This window comes from Thalassophryne amazonica, chromosome 6 (genome assembly GCF_902500255.1).
Source record: "Thalassophryne amazonica chromosome 6, fThaAma1.1, whole genome shotgun sequence".
Taxonomy (NCBI): domain Eukaryota; kingdom Metazoa; phylum Chordata; class Actinopteri; order Batrachoidiformes; family Batrachoididae; genus Thalassophryne; species Thalassophryne amazonica.
Window position 1 is genome coordinate 42,659,553 of NC_047108.1, and position 22,138 is coordinate 42,681,690.

Consider the following 22,138-nt stretch of genomic DNA (forward strand, 5'->3'; position numbering starts at 1 on the left):
GTAATATTCTAAGTGTCTGTTTGCACAGCAGTGAGTTAAGGTGCCACTGCCATGTATCTTTGTAGGACCGACATGGGAGTAGACACCAACACATAAAATAATGCATAAATCTTTACTGTATACAGTCCATGACATGTATCTGCAGTGTGTCCATATCTGGAGCTGGATACTGGCACTTGGGACAAGATAAAACATGTTGCTCCTCAACTCCACTTGCTCCAGGATCACCGACTGGTGGCAAACCGTGACTCCGGAATGAGGAAGGTGGGGGCGCCGTGTTGAATGCTCCAGCAACAAATACACCTAAGCAGACAACAGAGACAGAAAGCCTGTCAACGGCCCTTAGCAGAAAAATGTGGTTAAAACACTGAGTCAGCAATTTGTCAAGGAGAATCAAATGAATAATTACAGAAGTGTTCAGAATAATAGTAGTGCTATGTGACTAAAAAGATTAATCCAGGTTTTGAGTATATTTCTTATTGTTACATGGGAAACAAGGTACCAGTAGACTGAATGAATGAAAACTGTTTATTTCGAACATTTGATACAACAACAAATACAAGATAGATCAGTGAAAACAACAAAAAAAAAAGTTCCTACTGTGTACCCAACATGTCCGAAAAGAGGTAGGGTGAAGCATCAGCTTATTTATCCCTACCCCTTCTTCCCCACAACCAGTAATACCCTTGGCCACATATACACATAGATTCCTACACACCTAAACCGATCTCTCTCTCTCTCTCTCTCTATATATATATATACACACACACACACACACACATATACACAAACATAAATATACACCTACACATACCTACTTACATACAAAATACTATATATTTACAAGCCGAAGCAAAAAACAAGAACACCCTAACCCTCATTACCCTTCCTCCTCCCTATACCTAGAAAAAAACATTTTTGTACCGCTGTTTGAACTGGTTCATGCTTGGACATTGCTTGAGCCCCACTCCCAATCTGTTCCACATCCTCACCCCACAGACAGAAATACAGAAACCTTTTAATGTTGTTCGTGCCCACTGATGCTTTAAATTAAATTTCCCCTTCAGACTGCAATCCCCTGATCTGTTAAAAAAAAACATTTTTAATATTTGCTGGAAGTAAATTGTTTATTGCTTTATACACGATTTGTACTGTTTGAAAATGAACCAAGTCTGTGAATTTTAAGATTTTGGATTGTAAAAATAGTGGATTTGTATGATCTCTATAGCCAGTATTATGAATGATTCTTATAGCTCTTTTCTGCATTACTGATAGTGATTGTGTTGTACCTTTATAAGTATTACCCCATACCTCTGCACAGTAGTGTAAATATGGTAAAACCAGTGAGCAGTAAAGAATGCGGAGTGAGTTGTGGTCCAGAATATGTTTCGCTTTGTTTAGAACTGAAATGCTTCTTGACAGTTTACTTTGTATATGTTTTATGAGTCTTCCAGTTTATCTTATCTATTATCACCCCCAGAAACTTATTTTCATGTACCCTTTCAATATCTACCCCCTCAACTTGTAACTGAACCTGTATGTCTGTATTACAATAGCCAAATAACATGTATTTTGTTTTACGTAAGTTTAATAATTTGTTTCTGTCAAACCATATTTTCAATTTTCCCATTTCTATACTGATCCTCCTCAGTAACTCCTGCAAATCCCCCCCTGAACAAAAAATGCTTGTGTCATCTGCAAATAATACTAATTTTAATATTTTGGAAACATTGACAATATCATTTATATAAATTAGAAAGTTTTGGACCCAATACTGACCCCTGTGGGACACCACAAGCATTGTCCAAGCATGATGATGTATATTCCCCCAACTTCACAAACCGTTTTCTGTTACTTAAGTAGCTTCTCACCCAGTGCAACACCAACCCCCTAATCCCACACTGTTCAAGTTTATTGATTAATATGTCATGACTGATTGTATCAAAAGCCTTTTTTAGGTCTATAAATATTCCAACTGAATGTAATTTGTGGTCTATGGCGTTTGTAATCTCCTCAACTGATTCTACTAATGCAAGTGATGTTGAACTATGTGCTCTGAATCCATATTGACTATCAGTAAGTAATTTATATTTATTTATGAATTTGTCTAATCTATTATTGAATAACTTTTCTAATAATTTGGAAAATTGTGGAAGCAAAGAAAAAGGTCTATAATTTGTGAAGTGGTGTCTATCCCCAGTCTTATACAGCGGCACAACCTTAGCTATTTTCATTTGATTGGGAAATTTACCGGTTTGAAATGATAAGTTACAGATGTATGTTAATGGTTTTGCAATCCATTCAATGACCTGTTTTACCACCACCATATCAATTAAATTCATTTAAATCGGTAGATGTTTTATATTTACAATTATTCACAATGTCTATAATTTCTTTTCCATCCACTGCTGTGAGGAACACTGAACAGGGATTTTTTTTTCTATGAGATTATTATCCCAATCCTCAGGTTGGGAATCGGGAATTTTTTCTGCCAAGCTTGGTCCAATATTTACAAAAAAATTATTAAAACCGTTGACTACCTCATCCTTATTTTCCTTCTTGACATTATTATCAATGAAATACTGAGGGTAACTCTGTTTTTTATTACCATTTTTGATAATGCTATTTAATATATCCCATATTCCTTTAATATTGTTTTTATTATATGTTACTATAATATTCCTTCCTACACACCCGTATAATATTAATCTATTTTTGTATTTCTTATATCTATTTTCTGCCTCTTTAGTCTTTAGTTTTATGAATTCTCTATACAGTGTATTTTTCTTATTACATGCATTTCGTAACCCTTTCGTCATCCATGGTCGATCTTGGATTTTTTGTTTTCTGTAGTCTTGTTTAATTGGACAATTTTTATCATATAATGATGTAAATATTTGTAAAAAAGTTTCGTATGCACTATCATCATCACTTTCACTGTATACCTTTTCCCAGTTTTGCTCCTGTAAATCCTTCTTTAGTGTGTTCATGTTTTCCTCTGTCCGCACTCGCCTGTATTTTATTTTCTCCTCTGGCTGATTCCGCCGATGGTTTCTATTATAAACGATGAAAACTGGTAGATGATCACTAATGTCATTGATTAATAATCCACTCACAGTGTTATTCTCAATATCATTGCTGAATATATTATCAATTAAGGTGGCACTATGGGATGTAATTCTGCTTGGCCTGGTGATTTTTGGATATAAACTCATACTGTACATTATATTGATAAATTCATCTGTTATTTTATGCTTATTTGGATTGAGCAGATCAATATTTAAGTCACCACAAATGAACAGTTTTTTGATTAGTTTTTGAGAACGTTTCAATACTAGATCCTGGTGCTCTATATATACAGCTGACTAATACATTTTTGCTTTTTTCTTCACATATTTCAATAGTTATACATTCTAATGTTATCGATCACAGTTGTCATATTGTCTACTATTTTATAATCCATGTTCTTATCCACATACACAGCCACTCCTCCTCCACTCTTATTCTTTGTTTACACAGTTAAATTCATATCCATCCAGTTCAAAATCCATTCCTTTATCTTCATTGATCCATGTTTCTGCTATAGCAATTATGTTAAATATTTTTTTAAATTGACTTAAATATTCTTTAATGTTGTTAAAGTTTGCATATAGACTTCTGCTGTTGAAATAGATTATTGATAATTTGTTATTTGTTTTAATGATCCGATTAAACTGTTCATCTGTATAATAGCAACAACTGTCATTGATATTTGAGAAGAAATTATTGTCCGGGTCTATATCGTGCTCCAAGTCCAGTACATTGTGGTCTGTGTATTTAAATGTTCTCAGTTCTACTTTTCCATGATCAGCAATCCTTTGAGTTATATCCTTCTTGTCTCCAGATGGAGATGATGTAGTAGATGAATAGGTTCCTCTGGTCTGTGTCATGGTGATGTGTTTGTGTCCTCATACCTTATTGGTCGTATTTGTCCAGTTCCTCGATGTTCCTGATTACCATAACCTTCGCTTGTTCTGTTGTTCCATTCAATTTGATAAATGTTTTGCAGTTGGATGTCCATGTCTGTTGAATTTTTCCCTGCTTTTTTAAGAAACGAGCTTTCCTGGCAATGTCTGCGTTTCTTTTGGTCAGATGTTCATTGATGAATACGTTTGTTCCTTTGAGTTTCCGTCCCTGTTTTAACAATGCCATTTTATGTTTTCTGTTGACAAACCTCATTATAACTGCTCGCTTATCTCCATCCTCTCTCCTGGGCAGGGGGTGGCACGCTTCAATGTTATTACAGTCCATTTGAATACCTTTAGATTGCAGGAAGTCAGCCACCTGTTGTTCCACTGAGCTGGCCTCCTGCTCGCTGGCCTCCCCTCCGCTGTCTTCTGACACCGCCCGTGCGTAGGATCGAGGTTTAATATGAATTCCTGTAATAATAACGTCGTTCATCCTTGTGTACTGTTCCAACTCCGCAACACGGTTCTGCAGGTACACCAGACACCTGTCTTTCTCTGCATTCTGGATCCGGAGAGCCTTCACTTCTTCCACCAGCTCCATAATGGATTTCTGCTGCATTTTAACAACAGAGATTTCCTCAGACAAAAAGTCCAGGGACTTCTTGATATCGTCTCCCTCCTCCGCCGTCAGTGCCTTCTTCGGACCCATGGTCAGTAGATTCTCACAAATTCAACAAGACCAAGCATTCATGATATGCACACACTTAAGGCTATGAAATTGGGCTATTAGTAAAAAAAAAAAAAAGGAAGAAAAGGGGGTGTTCACAATAATAGTAGCATCTGCTGTTGACGCTACAAACGCAAAACTAGTATTATGTTCAAACTGCTTTTTTAGCAATCCTGTGAATCACTAAACTAGTATTTAGTTGTATAACCACAGTTTTTCATGATTTCTTCACATCTGCGAGGCATTAATTTTGTTGGTTTGGAACCAAGATTTTGCTCATTTACTAGTGTGCTTGGGGTCATTGTCTTGTTGAAACACCCATTTCAAGGGCATGTCCTCTTCAGCATAAGGCAACATGACCTCTTCAAGTATTTTGACATATCCAAAGTGATCCATGATACCTGGTATACGATATATAGGCCCAACACCATAGTAGGAGAAACATGCCCATATCATGATGCTTGCACCATCATGCTTCACTGTCTTCACTGTGAACTGTGGCTTGAATTCAGAGTTTGGGGGTAGTCTCACAAACTGTCTGCAGCCCTTGGACCCAAAAAGAACAATTTTACTCTGATCAGTCCACAAAATATTCCTCCATTTCTCTTTAGGCCACTTGATGTGTTCTTTGGCAAATTCTAACCTCTTCTGCACATCTTTTATTTAACAGAGGGACTTTGCGGGGGATTCTTGCAAATAAATTAGCTTCACACAGGCGTCTTCTAACTGTCACAGCACTTACAGGTAACTCCAGACTGTCTTTGATCATCCTGGAGCTGATCGATGGGTGAGCCTTTGCCATTCTTATTCTTCTATCGATTTTGATGGTTGTTTTCCGTTTTATTCCACGCGTCTCTGGTTTATTTGTCCATTTCAAAGCATTGGAGATCATTGTAGATGAACAGCCTTTAATTTTTTGCACCTGTGTATAAGTTTTCCCCTCTCCAATCAACTTTTTAATCAAACTACGCTGTTCTTCTGAACAATGTCTTGAACGTCCCATTTTCCTCAGGCTTTCAAAGAGAAAAGCATGTTCAACAGGTGCTGGCTTCATCCTTAAATAGGGGACACCTGATTCACACCTGTTTGTTTCACAAAATTGACAAACTCACTGACTGAATGCCACACTACTATCATTGTGAACACCCCCTTTTCTACTTTTTTTTTTTTTACTAATAGCCTAATTTCATAGCCTTAAGAGTGTGCATATCATGAATGCTTGGTCTTGTTGGATTTGTGAGAATGTACTGAATCTACTGGTACCTTGTGTCCCATGTAACAATAAGAAATATACTCAAAACCTGGATTAATCTTTTTAGTCACATAGCACTACTATTATTCTGAACACTACTGTACTTCATATGCATATCTAAAAGTAAGCAACCACACGTGTGTGTGTATATATATATATATATATATATATATATATATATATATATGTATATATACACACACACACACACACACACACACACACACACACACACACACATATACATATAAACAAGCCCTGGCAAAAATTATGGAATCACCGGCCTCAGAGGATGTTCATTCAGTTGTTTAATTTTGTAGAAAAAAAGCAGATCACAGACATGACACAAAACTAAAGTCATTTCAAATGGCAACTTTCTGGCTTTAAGAAACACTATAAGAAATCAAGAAAAAAAGATTGTGGCAGTCAGTAACGGTTACTTTTTTAGACCAAGCAGAGGAAAAAAATATGGAATCACTCAATTCTGAGGAAAAAATTATGGAATCACCCTGTAAATTTTCATCCCCCAAATTAACACCTGCATCAAATCAGATCTGCTCATTGACATTTACCCTATGCCATGACATTGACCCTATGTGTCTTTTTGCAAGGAATGTTTTTGCAGTTTTTGCTCTATGGCAAGATGCATTATCATCTTGAAAAGTGATTTCATCATCCCCAAACATCCTTTCAATTGTCCAAAATATCAACATAAACTTGTGCATTTACTGATGATGTAATGACAGCCATCTCCCCAGTGCCTTTACCTGACATGCAGCCCCATATCATCAATGACTGTGGAAATTTACATGTTCTCTTCAGGCAGTCATCTTTATAAATCTTATTGGAAAGGCACCAAACAAAAGTTCCAGCATCATCACCTTGCCCAATGCAGATTCGAGATTCATCACTGAATATGACTTTCATCCAGTCATCCACAGTCCACAATTGCTTTTCCTTAGCCCATTGTAACCTTGTTTTTTTCTGTTTAGGTGTTAATGATGCCTTTCGTTTAGCTTTTCTGTATGTAAATCACATTTCCTTTAGGCGGTTTCTTACAGTTTGGTCACAGACGTTGACTCCAGTTTCCTCCCATTCGTTCCTCATTTGTTTTGTTGTACATTTTTCGATTTTTGAGACATATTGCTTTAAGTTTTCTGTCTTGACGCTTTGTCTTCCTTGGTCTACCAGTATGCTTGCCTTTAACAACCTTCCCATGTTGTTTGTATTTGGTCCAGAGTTTAGACACAGCTGACTGAACAACCAACATCTTTTGCAACATTGCGTGATGATTTAGTTTGATAATCCTCTCCTTTGTTTCAATTGACATCTCTCGTGTTGGAGCCATGATTCATGTCAGTCCACTTGGTGCAACAGCTCTCCAAGGTGTGTTCACTCCTTTTTAGATGCAGACTAACGAGCAGATCTGATATGATGCAGGTGTTAGTTTTGGGGATGAAAATTTACAGGGTGATTCCATAATTTTTTCCTCAGAATTGAGTGATTCCATATTTTTTTCCTCTGCTTGGTCTAAAAAAGTAACCGTTACTGACTGCCACAATCTTTTTTTCTTGATTTCTTATAGTGTTTCTTAAAGCCAGAAAGTTGCCATTTGAAATGACTTTAGTTTTGTGTCATGTCTGTGATCTGCTTTCTACAAAATTAAACAACTGAATGAACATCCTCCGAGGCGCCGGTGATCCCATAATTTTTGCCAGGGGTTGTATATATATAAATATATATATATATACATACACATACATACACACACACACACACAACACACACACACACACACACACACACACACACACACACACACACACACACACACACACACACACACACACACACACACAGTGGGGCAAAAAAGTATTTAGTCAATGCCTGATTGTGCAAGTTCTCCTACTTAGAAAGATGAGACAGATCTATAATTTTCAACTTAGGTACACTTCAACTGTGAGAGACAAAATGAGAAAAAAATTCCAGGAAATCACACTGTAGGATTTTTAAAGAATGTATTTGTAAGTTATGGTGGAAAATAAGTATTTGGTCAATAACAAAAGTTCAACTCAATACTTTGTAACATAGTCTTTGTTGGTAATGACAGAGGTCAAATGTTTCCTGTAAGTCTTCATCAGGTTTGCACACACTGTAACTGCTATTTTGACCCATTCCTCCATGCAGATCTCCTCTAAAGCAGTGATGTTTTGGGGCTGTCGCTGAGCAACGTGGACTTTCAACTTCCTCCACAAATTTTCTATGGGGTTGAAAATTTGAAAACAGGTCTGGAGCCTGTTTAGGCCACTCCAGGACCTTGAAATGCTTTTTATGGAGCCACTCCTTCATTGCCCGAGGGGTGTGTTTGGGATCAGTGTCATGCTGGAAGACCCAGCCACGTTGCATCTTCAATGCTCTCACTGATGGAAGGAGGTTTTGACTTAAAATCTCATGATACATGGCCACGTTCATTCTTCCCGTATCACGGATCAGTCGACCTGTCCCCTTGCAGAAAAATAGCCCCAAAGCATGATGTTTCCACCCCAATGCTTCACAGTAGGTATGGTGTTCTTGGAATGCAACTCAGCATTCTTCTTCCTCCAAACATGACGAATTGAGTTTTTACCAAAATGTTCTATTTTGGTTTTATCTGACCACATTATATTCTCCCAATTCTCTTCTGGATCATCCACATGCTCTCTGGCAAACTTCAGACAGGCCTGGGCATATACTGGCTTAAGCAGGGGGACACGCCTGGCACTGCAGGATTTGAGTCCCTCTCTGCGTAGTGTGTAGCCTTTGTTATTTTGGTCCCAACTCTCTGCAGGTCATTCATCAGGACCCTCTGTGTAGTTCTGGGATTTTTGTTCACTGTTCTCATGCTCATTTTGACCCCACGGGATAACATTTTGCGTGGAGCCCCAGATCGAGGAAGATTATCAATGGTCTTGTATGGCTGACCTTCTCTACGGTGTCTCCCTGAATGAGAAGCCTAAAAGCCTTCCGCCTAAAATCTAGCACCAACTCCTTTGTCTTTGAAGAGTTAAGTGCCAGGTTATTTAGGGAGCACCAAGTAGTGAGGTTCAGGACCTCCTCTCTGTAGGCCGTCTCATCGTTGTTGTGAATCAGCCCAGCCACAGTAGTGTCATCTGCAAATCTGACAAAGATGTTGCTGCACAGTCATGGGTGCACAAAGTGTACAGCATGGGGCTGAGCACACAGCCCTGAGGGGCCCCAGTGCTCACTGTCAGCAATGAGGAGTGGTGGGATCCCATCCTGACTGACTGCAGACAGTTGGTTAGAAAGTCTCTGATACATCTGCAGGTGTGCTCGCCAATGCCCAGACTGCGCAGTTTGAACAACAGTCTGCTTGGAACAAGTGTATTAAAAGCAGAACTGAAGTCCACAAACAACATCCTCGCATAATTGCCAGACTGTTCAAGATGTTGACACACTGTGTGGAGGGCTGTGTTGATGGCATCACCTGTGGACCTAATGGCTATGTATACGAATTGGTGCTGATCAAGGCTGGCAGGCAGTAAGGATTTTATGCGCCTCAGCACCAGCCTCTCAAAGCATTTCATCACAGTTGAAGTGAGAGCCACAGGTCTGTAATCATTCAGACTGCTGGCCGACTGTCTCTTGGGGATGGGCACGATAGTGGCAGATTTTAGGCAGCTCGGGACTGTGCAAGCAGCCAGCGAGACGTTAAAAATGGTAGTAAAAACCTCTGCCAGCTGGTCTGCACAGCCCCTCAATACCCTCCCCTGGACACCATCGGGACCAGCAGCCTTCGACGGGTTCACAACCCGGAGCACCCTCCTGACCTCTTCTGTGCTCACAGTGAGGGCCAGATTGTCAGCGGGTGGCAGCATGGGGACACTCTCTTCCTCAACAACTTCAAACCTAGCAAAGAACCAATTTAGCTCCTCCGCTAGGCTTGTGCTGGTGTTGGTGGCATTAGAAGAGGAAGTGTTCAAGTTGACAAGATCACAAATGCCAGACACGTCGGGGGTTCCCCTTCTGAAGTGCTCCTCGATCTTCTTTGCATATGCTGCCTTTGCCTGTTTTATGCCTCTTTTCAGTTTGGATCTGGCTGAGCTGTACAATTCCATGTTCCCAGACCTGAAAGCAGAGTCCCGGTTTCTCAGCAGCTGTTTGACTTCACTGTTCATCCACTGTTTCTTATTTGGATAATGTCTAACCCTCTTCTCCACTGTGACATTATCCATACACGTTTTAATATAAAACAGTACAGTGGATGTGTAGTCCGTGAGGTCCTCCTGTGCGAAGATGTCCCAGTTGGTAGTTTGGAAGCAGTGCCGGAGCTGTGGAATGGCATCTTCAGGCCAGATCCGAACAGATCTCACCTCAGGCAGAGTTCTTTGTATGAGAGGCCTGTATGCTGGGGTGAGGAACAGGGACAGATGGACTGATTGTCCGAGGTGGGGGAGGGGGGAGACTTTATATGCATCCTTGCTGTTACTGTGAGCCTTATCCAGCACGTTATGGCCTCTTGTTACACATGTAACGTGCTGGTAAAACTTAGGGAGCGCAGATCTTAGGTCAACATGGTTGAAGTCTCCGGTCACAATGAAAATGCCATCCGGGTGGGCGCACTGTTGTTTTCTAACAGCTGTTAGCAGGGTTCTTAATGCTATGTTAGCATTAGCACTCCATGGTACGTACACAGACGTTACCATGACGACCGCGTGCTCTCGGGCCAAATAAAACAGATGGCATCTGAGTGTCATAAACTCCAAATCAGGAGAACAGTGTGTGTCAGTCACTGTAGCATTTGTACACCACCTGTTGTTGGAGTAGATGACAGTCCTCCTCCTCTGCTTTTCCCTGAGTCACTCGTCCGGTCGGCTCAGTACGCTGTGCGGCCTGCTAGCGCGTTAGCTTCATCTGCTGCCCCAGGATGAAGCCAGGTCTCCGTCACGACGACAATGCAGCTATCCCGCACAGTTTTCGTGCCACAATGGTGACCGATAGCTCATCAAACTTGTTGTTCAGTGACTTGGCATTCGTGAGGAAGATGCTGGGTAACGCTGGTCTGTGCGGGTCTCTCCGTAGGCTAGCCTGGACACCGGCTCAGCAGCCCCTCTTCCTACGCTGCCTCCTCCTTTGTTTGGCCCAGGTAAGCTCCAAGCTGCTTGCTGGTCGTGCGATCTCCGGTAGAAAGTTACGGTTAAAACTCTGGAGTTCGCCTCGCCTTAACACATACCAATCCGGAGTAGCTCCTCTCTGCTGTGTGTGTGTGTGTGTGTGTGTGATCTGTGCAGGAAGGCGGGGTCTTTCTCCCCTTCAGTGCAGGAGGCGTGGCCACACCCCGCAGCCTGCTGTGTCTAAGTCAAACAAAGGAAAACAGCTCGTTGAAGTCAGTGATAGGATTGTTTAACCCATAAACTTGAGAAGCATTAATTAAATTGGTTACTTTCTCTTTTTCTTCAGAAAGATGAATTGAATAGTGAACGCATACTGATACACATTTATGTTGAGTCACTGTCCCCGTATGAGGTCAGTTTGCTTTCGAGTTCAGACAGAAAACGCCACCAACTTATGACAAAAGTTGATGTTTTGCATGAATTAGTGTAACATTTCATGGATGAGAAGTTAGCCAACGAGTCACACTGTGTACAATGATTTCAAATCTGTACAGAGTGAGATTTTATGAGATGCCGTCATTTGCGCAAAAGTAAAACAAATATAAATTGACTAAATTTTGAAGGCAGTCTGGCTCCACACATTACGCGACTTAAAAAAACAAAAACAAAACAGTGCAATGGATAGCAAATTCATCCAATGTGAATGATAAGCAATGGAATCCAATTTCTAAACTTTTAATCAAAAAAGAAAGTTTACATTTACACTTTGTCACAGTGTTGGTGGCAGTCAGCAGCTCTCATGCTGCTCACTACTGTATGTAAACACCAAACTGATGTGTAACCACAAATATGAACTGAACCATGACTGATGTGCACCATAACACCCCTAATACATACATACATACATACATAGAGACAGACAGACAGACGCTGTGTTCGGATGTCAGCACCAGAAAACCCGTCCCAGTAATCATGAAAGCAAAATTTTTGTCATCTGCAGCAGCAAACGGCAGGTGATGACATGAGGCGCAGTCAGTTTTTTCAATGATAACATAAACAATAATTTACTTAACTGAAAGATACAACAAGCTTTTAGTATTTTGCAAAGCATTATAGTAAAACAGGAAATTTTGGCTCCGATGACACCTTAAAAAGTTAACTTTTTGTGAGGTTATGAATTTAATTCCTTTCTGAAATATCACAAATTCACATTTACTTTTTTAAGCCAGATGACTCTGCTTTCTGCAGTTAAATAATCCATCTCTCACTGTCCATTTGTCTGCCTTGTTTAAGATAAACAACATCCAGTTTTGTCCTTGTTACAGCAACAGTTGAAAACTGATCAACCTCTGACTGAGAACAATGAAACATGTGGTTTCCCGTCTGCCACTTACAGCCAACATTTCAACACAGCATTACTGGGAGGCGTGGAAAGAAAAATGGATGAATGTTTAAATATCAGCTGCTCTGTATTTTATTCAGAAACAAACATTGCCAGAGTAGAATATTAACAGAGGACACCCAGCTTTCAGCCAAAGTGAGAAAGGCAGTGGGAAAATGAAGGCCTTCTGTGTCATGGTCCACAAGGTAGAACTCTATAACTGAATACATTTTAAATTTTTCTACCAGAAATCTTACAGGAACAAGCAGAGTTTCTGTTACCGTAATTTCCGGACTATACAGAGCACACCTGAATATTAGCCACACCCACCAATTTTAAAAAAGAAATTGTACATAAATAGGCCGCACTTGTCTATAAGCCGTGGGTCTCCACATTGTAACATGAGATATTTACACAGAAAGATGTTAGACAGAAAGATTTTTAACTTTTAATCAAATACATACCGTAAATGCTTTTTTCCCCTGAAGTGTTACATGTAAATACTGATGTGCACGTCATCCAGCCCGCGCACAGCCTTGCATGGCTTCTCCGCTCCACATGGAGAACTGAGTAATTTTAACTTTTTCTTGAGATTTCATCGCATGCAGCCAGGATAGAATGGAGTCTGTGGTAAATGAGACGTTTAATGAGGCGCTGTGATTTTTTTCGACTTGTTGTGCCAAGACAAAGAACCAGTGTGGAAGGGTGGAGGGAGAAGGCTCCGCTCTGTAGACAGCGCAACTCTGGCACCGGAGAGGGACTTTTCTTCACTAAAATGAACAGGTAAGACCTTATATTTACACTACGTGTGAATTTACACCACATGAGAAGGGCAGCTTTCAGGGATCAATTGACAGCATCAATTGACGTATTTGGACTTATAAGAAAGCCTGTAAAAATACATAAATTAGCCACGTCATTGTAAAAGCTGCAGAGTTCAAAGTGTGTAAAAAAGCTGCGGCTAACAGTCCAGAAATTACGGTAAACAGAAAGCTGTAGAGCTGCCTGTAGCAGCTCTGCTTATGCCTCATGGTGTTCCACTTTCAAAGCTGTTGTGTAGGCATTTTTTTTTTTTTTAAAGTCTTACACTTTAGCCTGATTTATGCTTCTCTGTCTCAGCAGCAACAGAAAATCCTGTGCGTTGCTGCATACCCTCTCCAAGCCCCTCTCCATAGCCTGACGTGCACCTTCCAAAAACGGAACTACACGTCAAAACGACAGCGACCGCAAGGGGTGTGACTGGTCACTTTTCTGGATTCACTCCTTCCTCTCCTGTAATATTTAAAAGTTTTTGCAGTGCGCACTCAGATTACATTTTGATCATGGATCAAATATAGGAAAGTTTGTCAGAAAAGTCCACAAATATGACCAACTTTACAACACACAGTCAAAAACTACCAAGATGCTCAAATGACCCATAATTCATTGAAGGAAACTGCACATAAAGCCTTGGTCCCACCTAATAATAAGCCATGAATAATGAGCCACGTGTGGGTGTGTCAGCGATTATTCAAAGAATGATCCATGTTTTAAGCTATCACGTATCCACTACTAAGGTGCCTCTATGTGCCTCATATGTGCCAGGTATCAGCCTCTAGTGGGCCACGACCAACCTGTTATTTGAGCCCCGTCCAGCCTCGAATGGCTCGTATCCCCGCATATGATCCACGTCAAGCCACATATGATCCATATAGCACCATGTAATACAACGTTTGCACACGTTTAGGTATGGGTTTGGTCCAAAGCTCCAGCCTAAAGTGTGGGTTTTCAATTCACAGCAGCATTTAAGACTTTTTAAAAGCAGTCCAAAAATATATGCTCCAGTACAGTCCGTTGCTGTTCACCTGTGTTCCAGTCAATAAATGCACCAGACCAGCTTGAACCGAACCACGGGTTTTGACACTGTGATCCAACTTTTAACTTTGTGTTCATCTGTTAATGTCTGCAAAATCATTCTTTTGCACGCTGGCATTCTGCATTCCTGGACAGTCGCCTCTGCGCTTCTTCTCGCTGGCTTTATACACAGTCATTTTGACACCATGATCCAACTTTTAACTTTGTGTTCATCCGTTATTGACTGCAAAATCACTCTTTTGTGAGCTGGCATTTTGTGTAAACGCTCATCTTGAGTTTGAGTCATTGCATTAGTGCGCACACACAGCAGAGCTCATCTGATTCATTATAACAAGATGTTAAATCTATGATAAACATACTTTAACAGCTGTTTATAAAGAAGGAATGAACATGCAACTGTTTTACCAAGTTATTACAATAAAAACATTACAAATACTTACCTTGTAAGCTGTTCCAAATGTGTTCTCCACCTCAGCGCATGAGACCGAGACAGGAAAAAAGCTCCAAATGTCCTCTTTGATTCCAGAAGCGATTAGAGGCGTTTTCAACATCCAAGCTCTGACAGAAAATGATTAATCCACTACAAAATAATTATTTTATATACAGCGTCCAGCGCACAAAGCAAGTGGGATTGTAGTGCGCAAGAGGGCTGAGCCTGTCCAAAATAGCCTGTCCAGTCCTCGCAGCCGCCAGGTGCTCAGATAATGGGCTTTGAACAGCCTCGTCCTCACCACAAACATGCCTCTAAAATCCTTTAGTCCTTATAGTAACTCATATACAAACTGGCCCATGCTGTTGTTGCCAAATTTTGAACTTCTTGAAATTAGTGCCACGCTCAGAGATGAGCCTCGTTACCCGAATATTCTGCTTGTAAGAGCCTCTCAGAGCCACTATTCTCCCACGATTGTTGAATAACTGGACTCATACCAAAAAAAACAAAAAACATACTACATGGCTCATTATTCATTCGTCGGTGGGACCAGGGCTTAACGTAGGATTGGAGGTTTATGATTATATAAAGAAGTGGAGCTCATCGAGGGACAAATTAGTACATGGGGGGACCAAGAACAGTGGCAGAGCAGGCAGAAAGAAAGTACCTGCATTGTTCCCTTACTATTCTGTTGGTAAACTGCATTACGACACCAACGCAACAGAGAACTTCAAAAGGGTCACACCCACATCGACATCATTGTGTGGCCACAAAGTAATGGAGTTGTAGAAGCATAAATCAAGCTTTAGTGTAGCTGGCGTGCCAAATGCATACTGGACATACAAAATGCCCTGCAGCTAGTTGGTCTGTTTTTCCCCATTACATCACTTTGCGTCAACCCTCCATCAGTCCTTGATGTTAGCGGCGATCAGTGTCTTGATGGCAGATATAGTGCATGAGACACTCCCTGTGTGAAACTATTCAATCAATAAATAATAATCAAATTATTAGTGTATTTGTAATGCACATTTTTACAAAAAACAAAACTGTATTTCTCTGACATAATTGTCAAAGGTGAACAGAGTAATCACAGCCATGGCTCCAAGCTAATGACATCAGCAGCATGGGCTCTATAGGCACTAAGAGGAAATGGCATTTTTTTTTTTTTTGGTGGAGGCAAGCATGTGTTTGTTGTGACATACCTGGTGAAGCAGCAATGTGAGCAGCCCGAGGTGGAAAGTCCTCCTGGTGTCTCAGCTTCATCTGCTCCATCCGTGCACTGAAACAGAATCGGATCATAAAAGAACTTCTTCATCCACAAATTTGAACACAAATCTGACAGAGTAAGCAAACAGCAATCACTAGATGCTCTGTTGCATGCATGCCCTTGTGAAATTTTCAGCCATGCATTGTGAACAGCTTTTACCGTGTTGTTGCTTCTTGTTTGAGTTTGTCGATCTCTGCCATGGCCTGAGTCAGCTGATCCTGCAGCTCCTCCTTCTTCTGATGCAACTTTTCTCTTGCTTCCCGCTCTGCTAAGAAATCTGCTTTGTAGATTTCAGCCTGCTCAAACAAAGCACAATATCATGGAAGAATACATTAATGCAGATTAATACAGTAAATTGGGGAATGAGTCCCCCTATGAGGGTGTAGCACCACTACACGAAGGGCAAAAACTCAGGGAGGAGGGCAAGTGTTAAGTACAACAAAATTCCAAGTAATGTATTTCATGTGGAAAAAGTAAGCAAGACCACCATAATGCAGCAAGAACAAGTTAGTGATTTATTTATTCTGAAGGAAAAAGACATTTTTTAAATTCCATTGAAAATGTAAAATACTGGTGATTTCATTAATACAAATAAATTAATATCCTTATTTGTGCTACTGCTACTCCTGGGTCCTGACTGACAACCACTCAGGCAAACTGGTGGGCCAACCCTACCACCCGAAAGCCTTCTGTCTGTCACATCCATGTGATGTGGGAGTCCTCCTGGCCTCATCCAGGGTTAGGGTTAATCCTAACCCTAACCCAGAAGGACCATGGGCCTTTGTTCTTGAAAAACATCAGTTAATACAATGCATGAATATCTAAAAACCTCCCAAAACTACAACTTGAAAACTTCAGGAGCACAAGTTCAAGTAAATAAATTACAGTGAGGTAAATAAGGATTTGATCCACTGTTGATTTTGCAAGTTTTCCCACCTACAAAGAATGGAGAGGTCTGTCATTTGTTATCGTAGGTACACTTCAAGTGTGAAAGACAGAATAAAAAAAATTAAAAAAAATCCAGAAAATCACATTGTATGCTTTTTAAATAATTCATTTGCAGTTTATTGCATGAAATAAGTATTGATCACCTACCAACCAGTAAGAATTCTGGCTCTCACAGACCTGTTAGTTTTTCTTTAACCCTCTCCCTCTGGGGTCCGGGGGCATTTTTTGGACAGTTCACCCGCCTGGCATAAATGTTTGATTATTGCTGTTAACAGCTCTCCCTGCATCGCACAATCGTTTTATGTCTCTTTTTTCAGGGCAACCTGTTCTTTCATAATATATATGCTTTTGTTGTGTTTTATAAGTGCAATAAAGGTTTACAATCAGAAATAAAGGAAAAGTAAAGCGGAAATAATTTTCCACACATTTATTCAAAACACACAGCAAACTATAATAAACAACTGTTTTGACACTTTATAAAGGTAATTTGAGGTCTTGTGTGAAAGACTTAACAAAAAAGTTCAAACAATAAACACAAATGCAGTTTGAACAATATATACAAAATGGTCTATGCGTTTTTGTTTGTCTTCATCTCAAAGCAATTTCTGTCTGCTATTACACAAAGGTTACATCACAAATTTCTATTTCTACTGTGTTTTGGAGTATTCTGTCTGACTCTGCCAGGAGCTTTCATTTCACACTTTGACTCCTACAGTCTGAGGAGCGGCCCCTCTCCCTCACCCCATTGATATGGTAAACAGTGCTTTACGCCAGAGGGAGAGAGCCACAGAGTAATCCAGTAACATTCAAATGCAAACTAGTGGAGCAATCCTGAGAGTTACACACTCTTTGTTTGAGCGTGAGATTGTCATGTGAGGCGCTCCGTCTGCTTTCACTTTCGCTGTGCATAATGGTGCAGGGCGCATTGGAGGCGTTCAGGGCCTATTCAAACGGGCCAACTAGTAAGATATCACTCCTGAAAACGATCTTTGGTTTATCACGTGAGGTAAATCTGCCCTACAATTGGATTTTGGAAAACCATGTGATGGTGAACCAATTCCGACTAGACACTCACATTCTGCACGTCATCACACAGCTTCTATGAGGAGTACAAAGATGGCCGATGGCTGGCTCGAAAGTCAGCAGAGTTAACTTTTCAGCAAAACAAAAAAGTAAGTTTCTATCTCATATCATTAAAAAGTTATTTATAGTTTAGTAAAGCTTGGTCCCAGCCGTCGTATACGACGGCATTGGCCCCCAGAGGGTTAAGAAGCCCTCCTGTTCTGTACTCTTTACCTGAATTAATTGCACCTGTTTGAACTTCTTGCCTGTATAAAAGACACCTGTCTACACAATCAATCACACTCCAACCTATCCACCATGGACAAGACCAAAGAGCTGTCTCAGGACACCAGGGACAAAACTGTAGACCTGCACAAGGCTGGGATGGGCTACAGGACAATAGGCAAGCAGCTTGGTGAGAAGGCACAACTGTTGGTGTAATTATTAGAAAACTGAAAAAACACAACATGACTGCCAGTCTTCTTTGGTCTGGAGAACTTGCTGAGTGGGGTAAGGGCAGTGGTGGGCACAGTTCCACTAATCCACTAACTGCTAATTATCAAAGTTAATGTTTTCATTATCGGATTAGCTTTTCAGATAAATTTGAAAAGCATCATCGGACCAATAATCTTCTGATAAATTTTGGTCCGATAACACTATGTAACAAATTTTTATTTTTGTTTTGTTCCTGGGTACACAGTGTGTTTTCCTAACCTGTTATGCCTTAAATAAATAGAAAATAGCTGTTATTCCACAGAAACTTTGCTTCTGTGATCAGGACAATAATATTTTGAAATTTGTCTATTTTCAAGAATATTCTCGGTACTACTACTGAGTAGTCTTCTAGAATATTCTTTAACTGCTAGAACTGTCCAGAATTTTCTAAAGTTTCCAGAATTATCTAGAAATTTCAAGAAACTTTTAGAACTTTCTAGAACGTAAAAAAAAATAAAATCAAAGTTTGTGCTGAATGTAATCATTTTTCCATAGACTTTAGACATAAGCAGTTGAAATATAACACTTAGAAGCCAGGAACAAAACATAGTGTTACATAGTGTAATTTTTAGATCACTAATGTGTTTTTGCAGGTGAAGTGAATAAAGCATGAACAGTTAAAAACCTTTGTTAAGTCTGATATCAAAGATTTTACCACTTACCTGTTAAAGGTTTTGTAGCAGAAAAACCTCTCTATCCTCTGTAAACAGAGGAGAGCTAGTTTTAAGAGAAACCACTCTATCCTCTGTAGTCAGAGGACATCCGGTCACAAGATAATTGCTCCTGACACTATACCTACTCACCAGCAATATCACCCAAGTCATCCAGAGGCATACAGTTTTATCTTATGGTTAAATTTTTAACTAACTTTTGACATGTTATTTAAATTAACGTCACTTCAGAAAACAGTTTTAGTTTTAAAGTACTGCACTAATTTTGAAGCTGTTAGTGTGGACATGCTGTGTCCAGGTGCATTATGGGCAATCTCAGTACAGTCACGACAGGAGAAATGCATATGAGATGCTCTGATCATGCTCCACACAGACAACAGCATTTAACTCTTTGTATATTGTGCCTAAAACTCTCATGAATATATTCTCTGGGTTTATAGACCTTGTTACTTGTTATTGCGTTTGTTTTAAATGTCAGAAGCAGCTCAGGTTGCGTCTTCAAAATTTTCCTGGTTGCTCTACAGTCTCTACTACCATCTACTGGCCAGTAGTGTTCATGGCAGTATTTGCCCTAAGTATTGAGATAGCCCATAAATTATAATTCTTTGCGCACCTGAGAGTTGTTGCAGCTAAGGAAATAAAAATATACACTTTGGTTGTATAATGTTCATTTACAATTCGGCGTGGATTCTGTTTAAACTGCATAACTCTCTGGCGTAAAAAAAAAGAAAAAAAAATCTGTACGCAAAGGATTATGGGTAAGGGTCTGGGCGCCAGTAGATGGCAGTGTTCTATGCATTTTGACCCTGGTTACATCTGACTGTTGTCAAATCACAACTTGACTTAGTTTTGGCTTTTGCAAGTGGCTTTTTCTTTACATATAAATAAAATGGCATATTTTACAAAAGCACATTTAAATACCAACACACACGTCACGTCACATTAACGTGTTGATTTTTACATAGAATGAATGAGTCAACCAATCAGTGTTAGTGGAGGCTCATTTAACCATAATCGCTTTGGCATCTGTCTGTCTGTTACAAAACTTCAGAATTAGTGCATTATTTAAAATTAAAGGATATGTGTTATATTTTCACTTTGTACAAATTACAGAATTGACATTAATGGAGTTATTCTCCCCGTATTAATTTTATTTATAAATGAAAAGCATCAATAGCTTTATTTTCCAAGACCTCCGCCTCACAGCGACACTGCTATTGAGTAGAGAGTTGAGCTTTGCCGCTCCTCTCAACTGCTTTATTGCTACAAGCTATGTAGTAAACAGGAGCTTCCAGTAGTAGGCAGGGCACAGAAAGATAGAAGTGCTGACTCATTGTTTGGGTCTGTGGTCACCTTTAATGCTACCAGAAGCGATCGTGGTGTTAAAACTTAAAATCAGCTCGTTAGTAGTTGCAAGTGTACCGGAGACACTACTGAAAGTTATCAGTTAGCTGTAACTTCCGATAAATTTTCAGGTGGTTTATCGGTTAAGCTTTATAAAAGATAACTTTTCAGTTAGCTGATTATCTGTTATTGAAGCTAACTTTTTGGTTAGCTGTGCCCATCACTGGGTAAGGATGATTCTGAGAAAGCCCAGAACTACATGGGAGGAGATGCTACCACAGTCGCAAAGATTACATTAGTAATACACTACACCGTCATGATTTAAATTTTTTTTATTTTTTTGAACCAGGGAAAAACTCATTGAGATTAAAAATCTCTTTTTCAAGAGTGTCCTGGCCAAGAGGCAGGGCAGAGTTACATACACAGTTACAAAACAAATACTTGAACGAGATAATACAATCAAGGTAAAACATCTACAGGTCAAAGAGTTTGTTTCAAGTAGGGATGGGACCGATCCAATCCTGCCACTGTGAATCCTCTCAACTGCTGTTTGCTCTCTGCTTGTTTACTGCCGAGCGGGAGGAGGGGGGATGTTTTCTGAAGCTGGACTGTTTGAGAGAGCTCTCTTCCACAGTGTTCTAGCTGGTGTTAGTGGCAAATTTCTGCTCGACTCTTGGGTTCAAATTGTCTTTTTGTCGAGCATGGATTTTGCAAAAAATTAAATGAATTGTTGCTGAAAATGTGTGCTAAAAAGTTAAACACTGCACTATTCTGAGGCTGCAAAATGCTAGCTCAGCGTGCAGCCGAGGAGAAGCCGAACACAGATTCTGTCCGCTGAAAGGGTAAAATGTCTCCATTAAAATCCTATGTGTGAGCGTCGCTGATGATACATTTATTTTACAGGTGAAAGGCTTCATGTTTCCAAAAGGTTCGCTGTTTGCGCAGAGGCTCAGCTTCACTTAGCTCAAATCTAGCACAGAAATTAGGACTAGAAAAACAATGCACTAGAAGATAGGCTAAACATTTGAACTAGAATTCACAGTAATAAAGGGTTGGGTTCCTCTTCCTTTTACTGACTGAATAAAAATTATTAACTGTATTTTAAAACTTACCTTGTTGCTTATGGGTAACCTTGACATATTGTAAGAGGTCAAAAGGTCACATTCTGTTTCCTATTTTTATGCTCAGGCAGAGGGTATTTCAGCATCACACTATATTTTTACCCAAGGCCATTATTGTGTACTGTGAAGGCTTTGTGTCCGTCCGTCTGTGCTCAGCATAAATCCAGTCCTCAAATTCACAGGTAACAATCTTGGGACACAGACCTTGTAAAAGTTTAAAGATGGCTGACCTTGACCTATTTTAAGATGTTAAAAAGTCACATTCTGTTTCAATCTGTCCAGTTTTGTTTTTGAGTAGCAGGCATAACAGCCAATCAGAGTAGAGCTACACCGTGACGTTAGTGGCTGCTCTCTCTAAAATCGCTTTGTTTTGTGTGTTTATATACATGTTTCTCAAATATTAGGTAAAAGCTAGCAAGAAATAAACACTTCTAAAACTGAAAATGCTGTTTTTGGAACCCTATAACACCTCTGAACTTATTTACAAGACATTTTGCATGACGTTAGCATGGTGACATTACAGGTTGG

General features: G+C 39.9%; 1 protein-coding gene across 1 annotated transcript in view; it reads right to left on the reverse strand.

Annotated features, from left to right (window-relative positions):
- ikbkg (inhibitor of nuclear factor kappa B kinase regulatory subunit gamma) overlaps positions 1-22,138 on the reverse strand; it is a 111,756-nt gene continuing 89,618 nt past the window's right edge. Inside the window, exons 15-17 of the mRNA XM_034172075.1 lie at positions 16,129-16,265; positions 15,905-15,981; positions 1-303 (exon numbers count right to left, since the gene is read on the reverse strand). Of these exons, the coding sequence (XP_034027966.1) occupies positions 113-303; positions 15,905-15,981; positions 16,129-16,265 (405 nt within the window). The 3' untranslated portion in view covers positions 1-112. The remainder of the gene's footprint in view (positions 304-15,904; positions 15,982-16,128; positions 16,266-22,138) is intronic.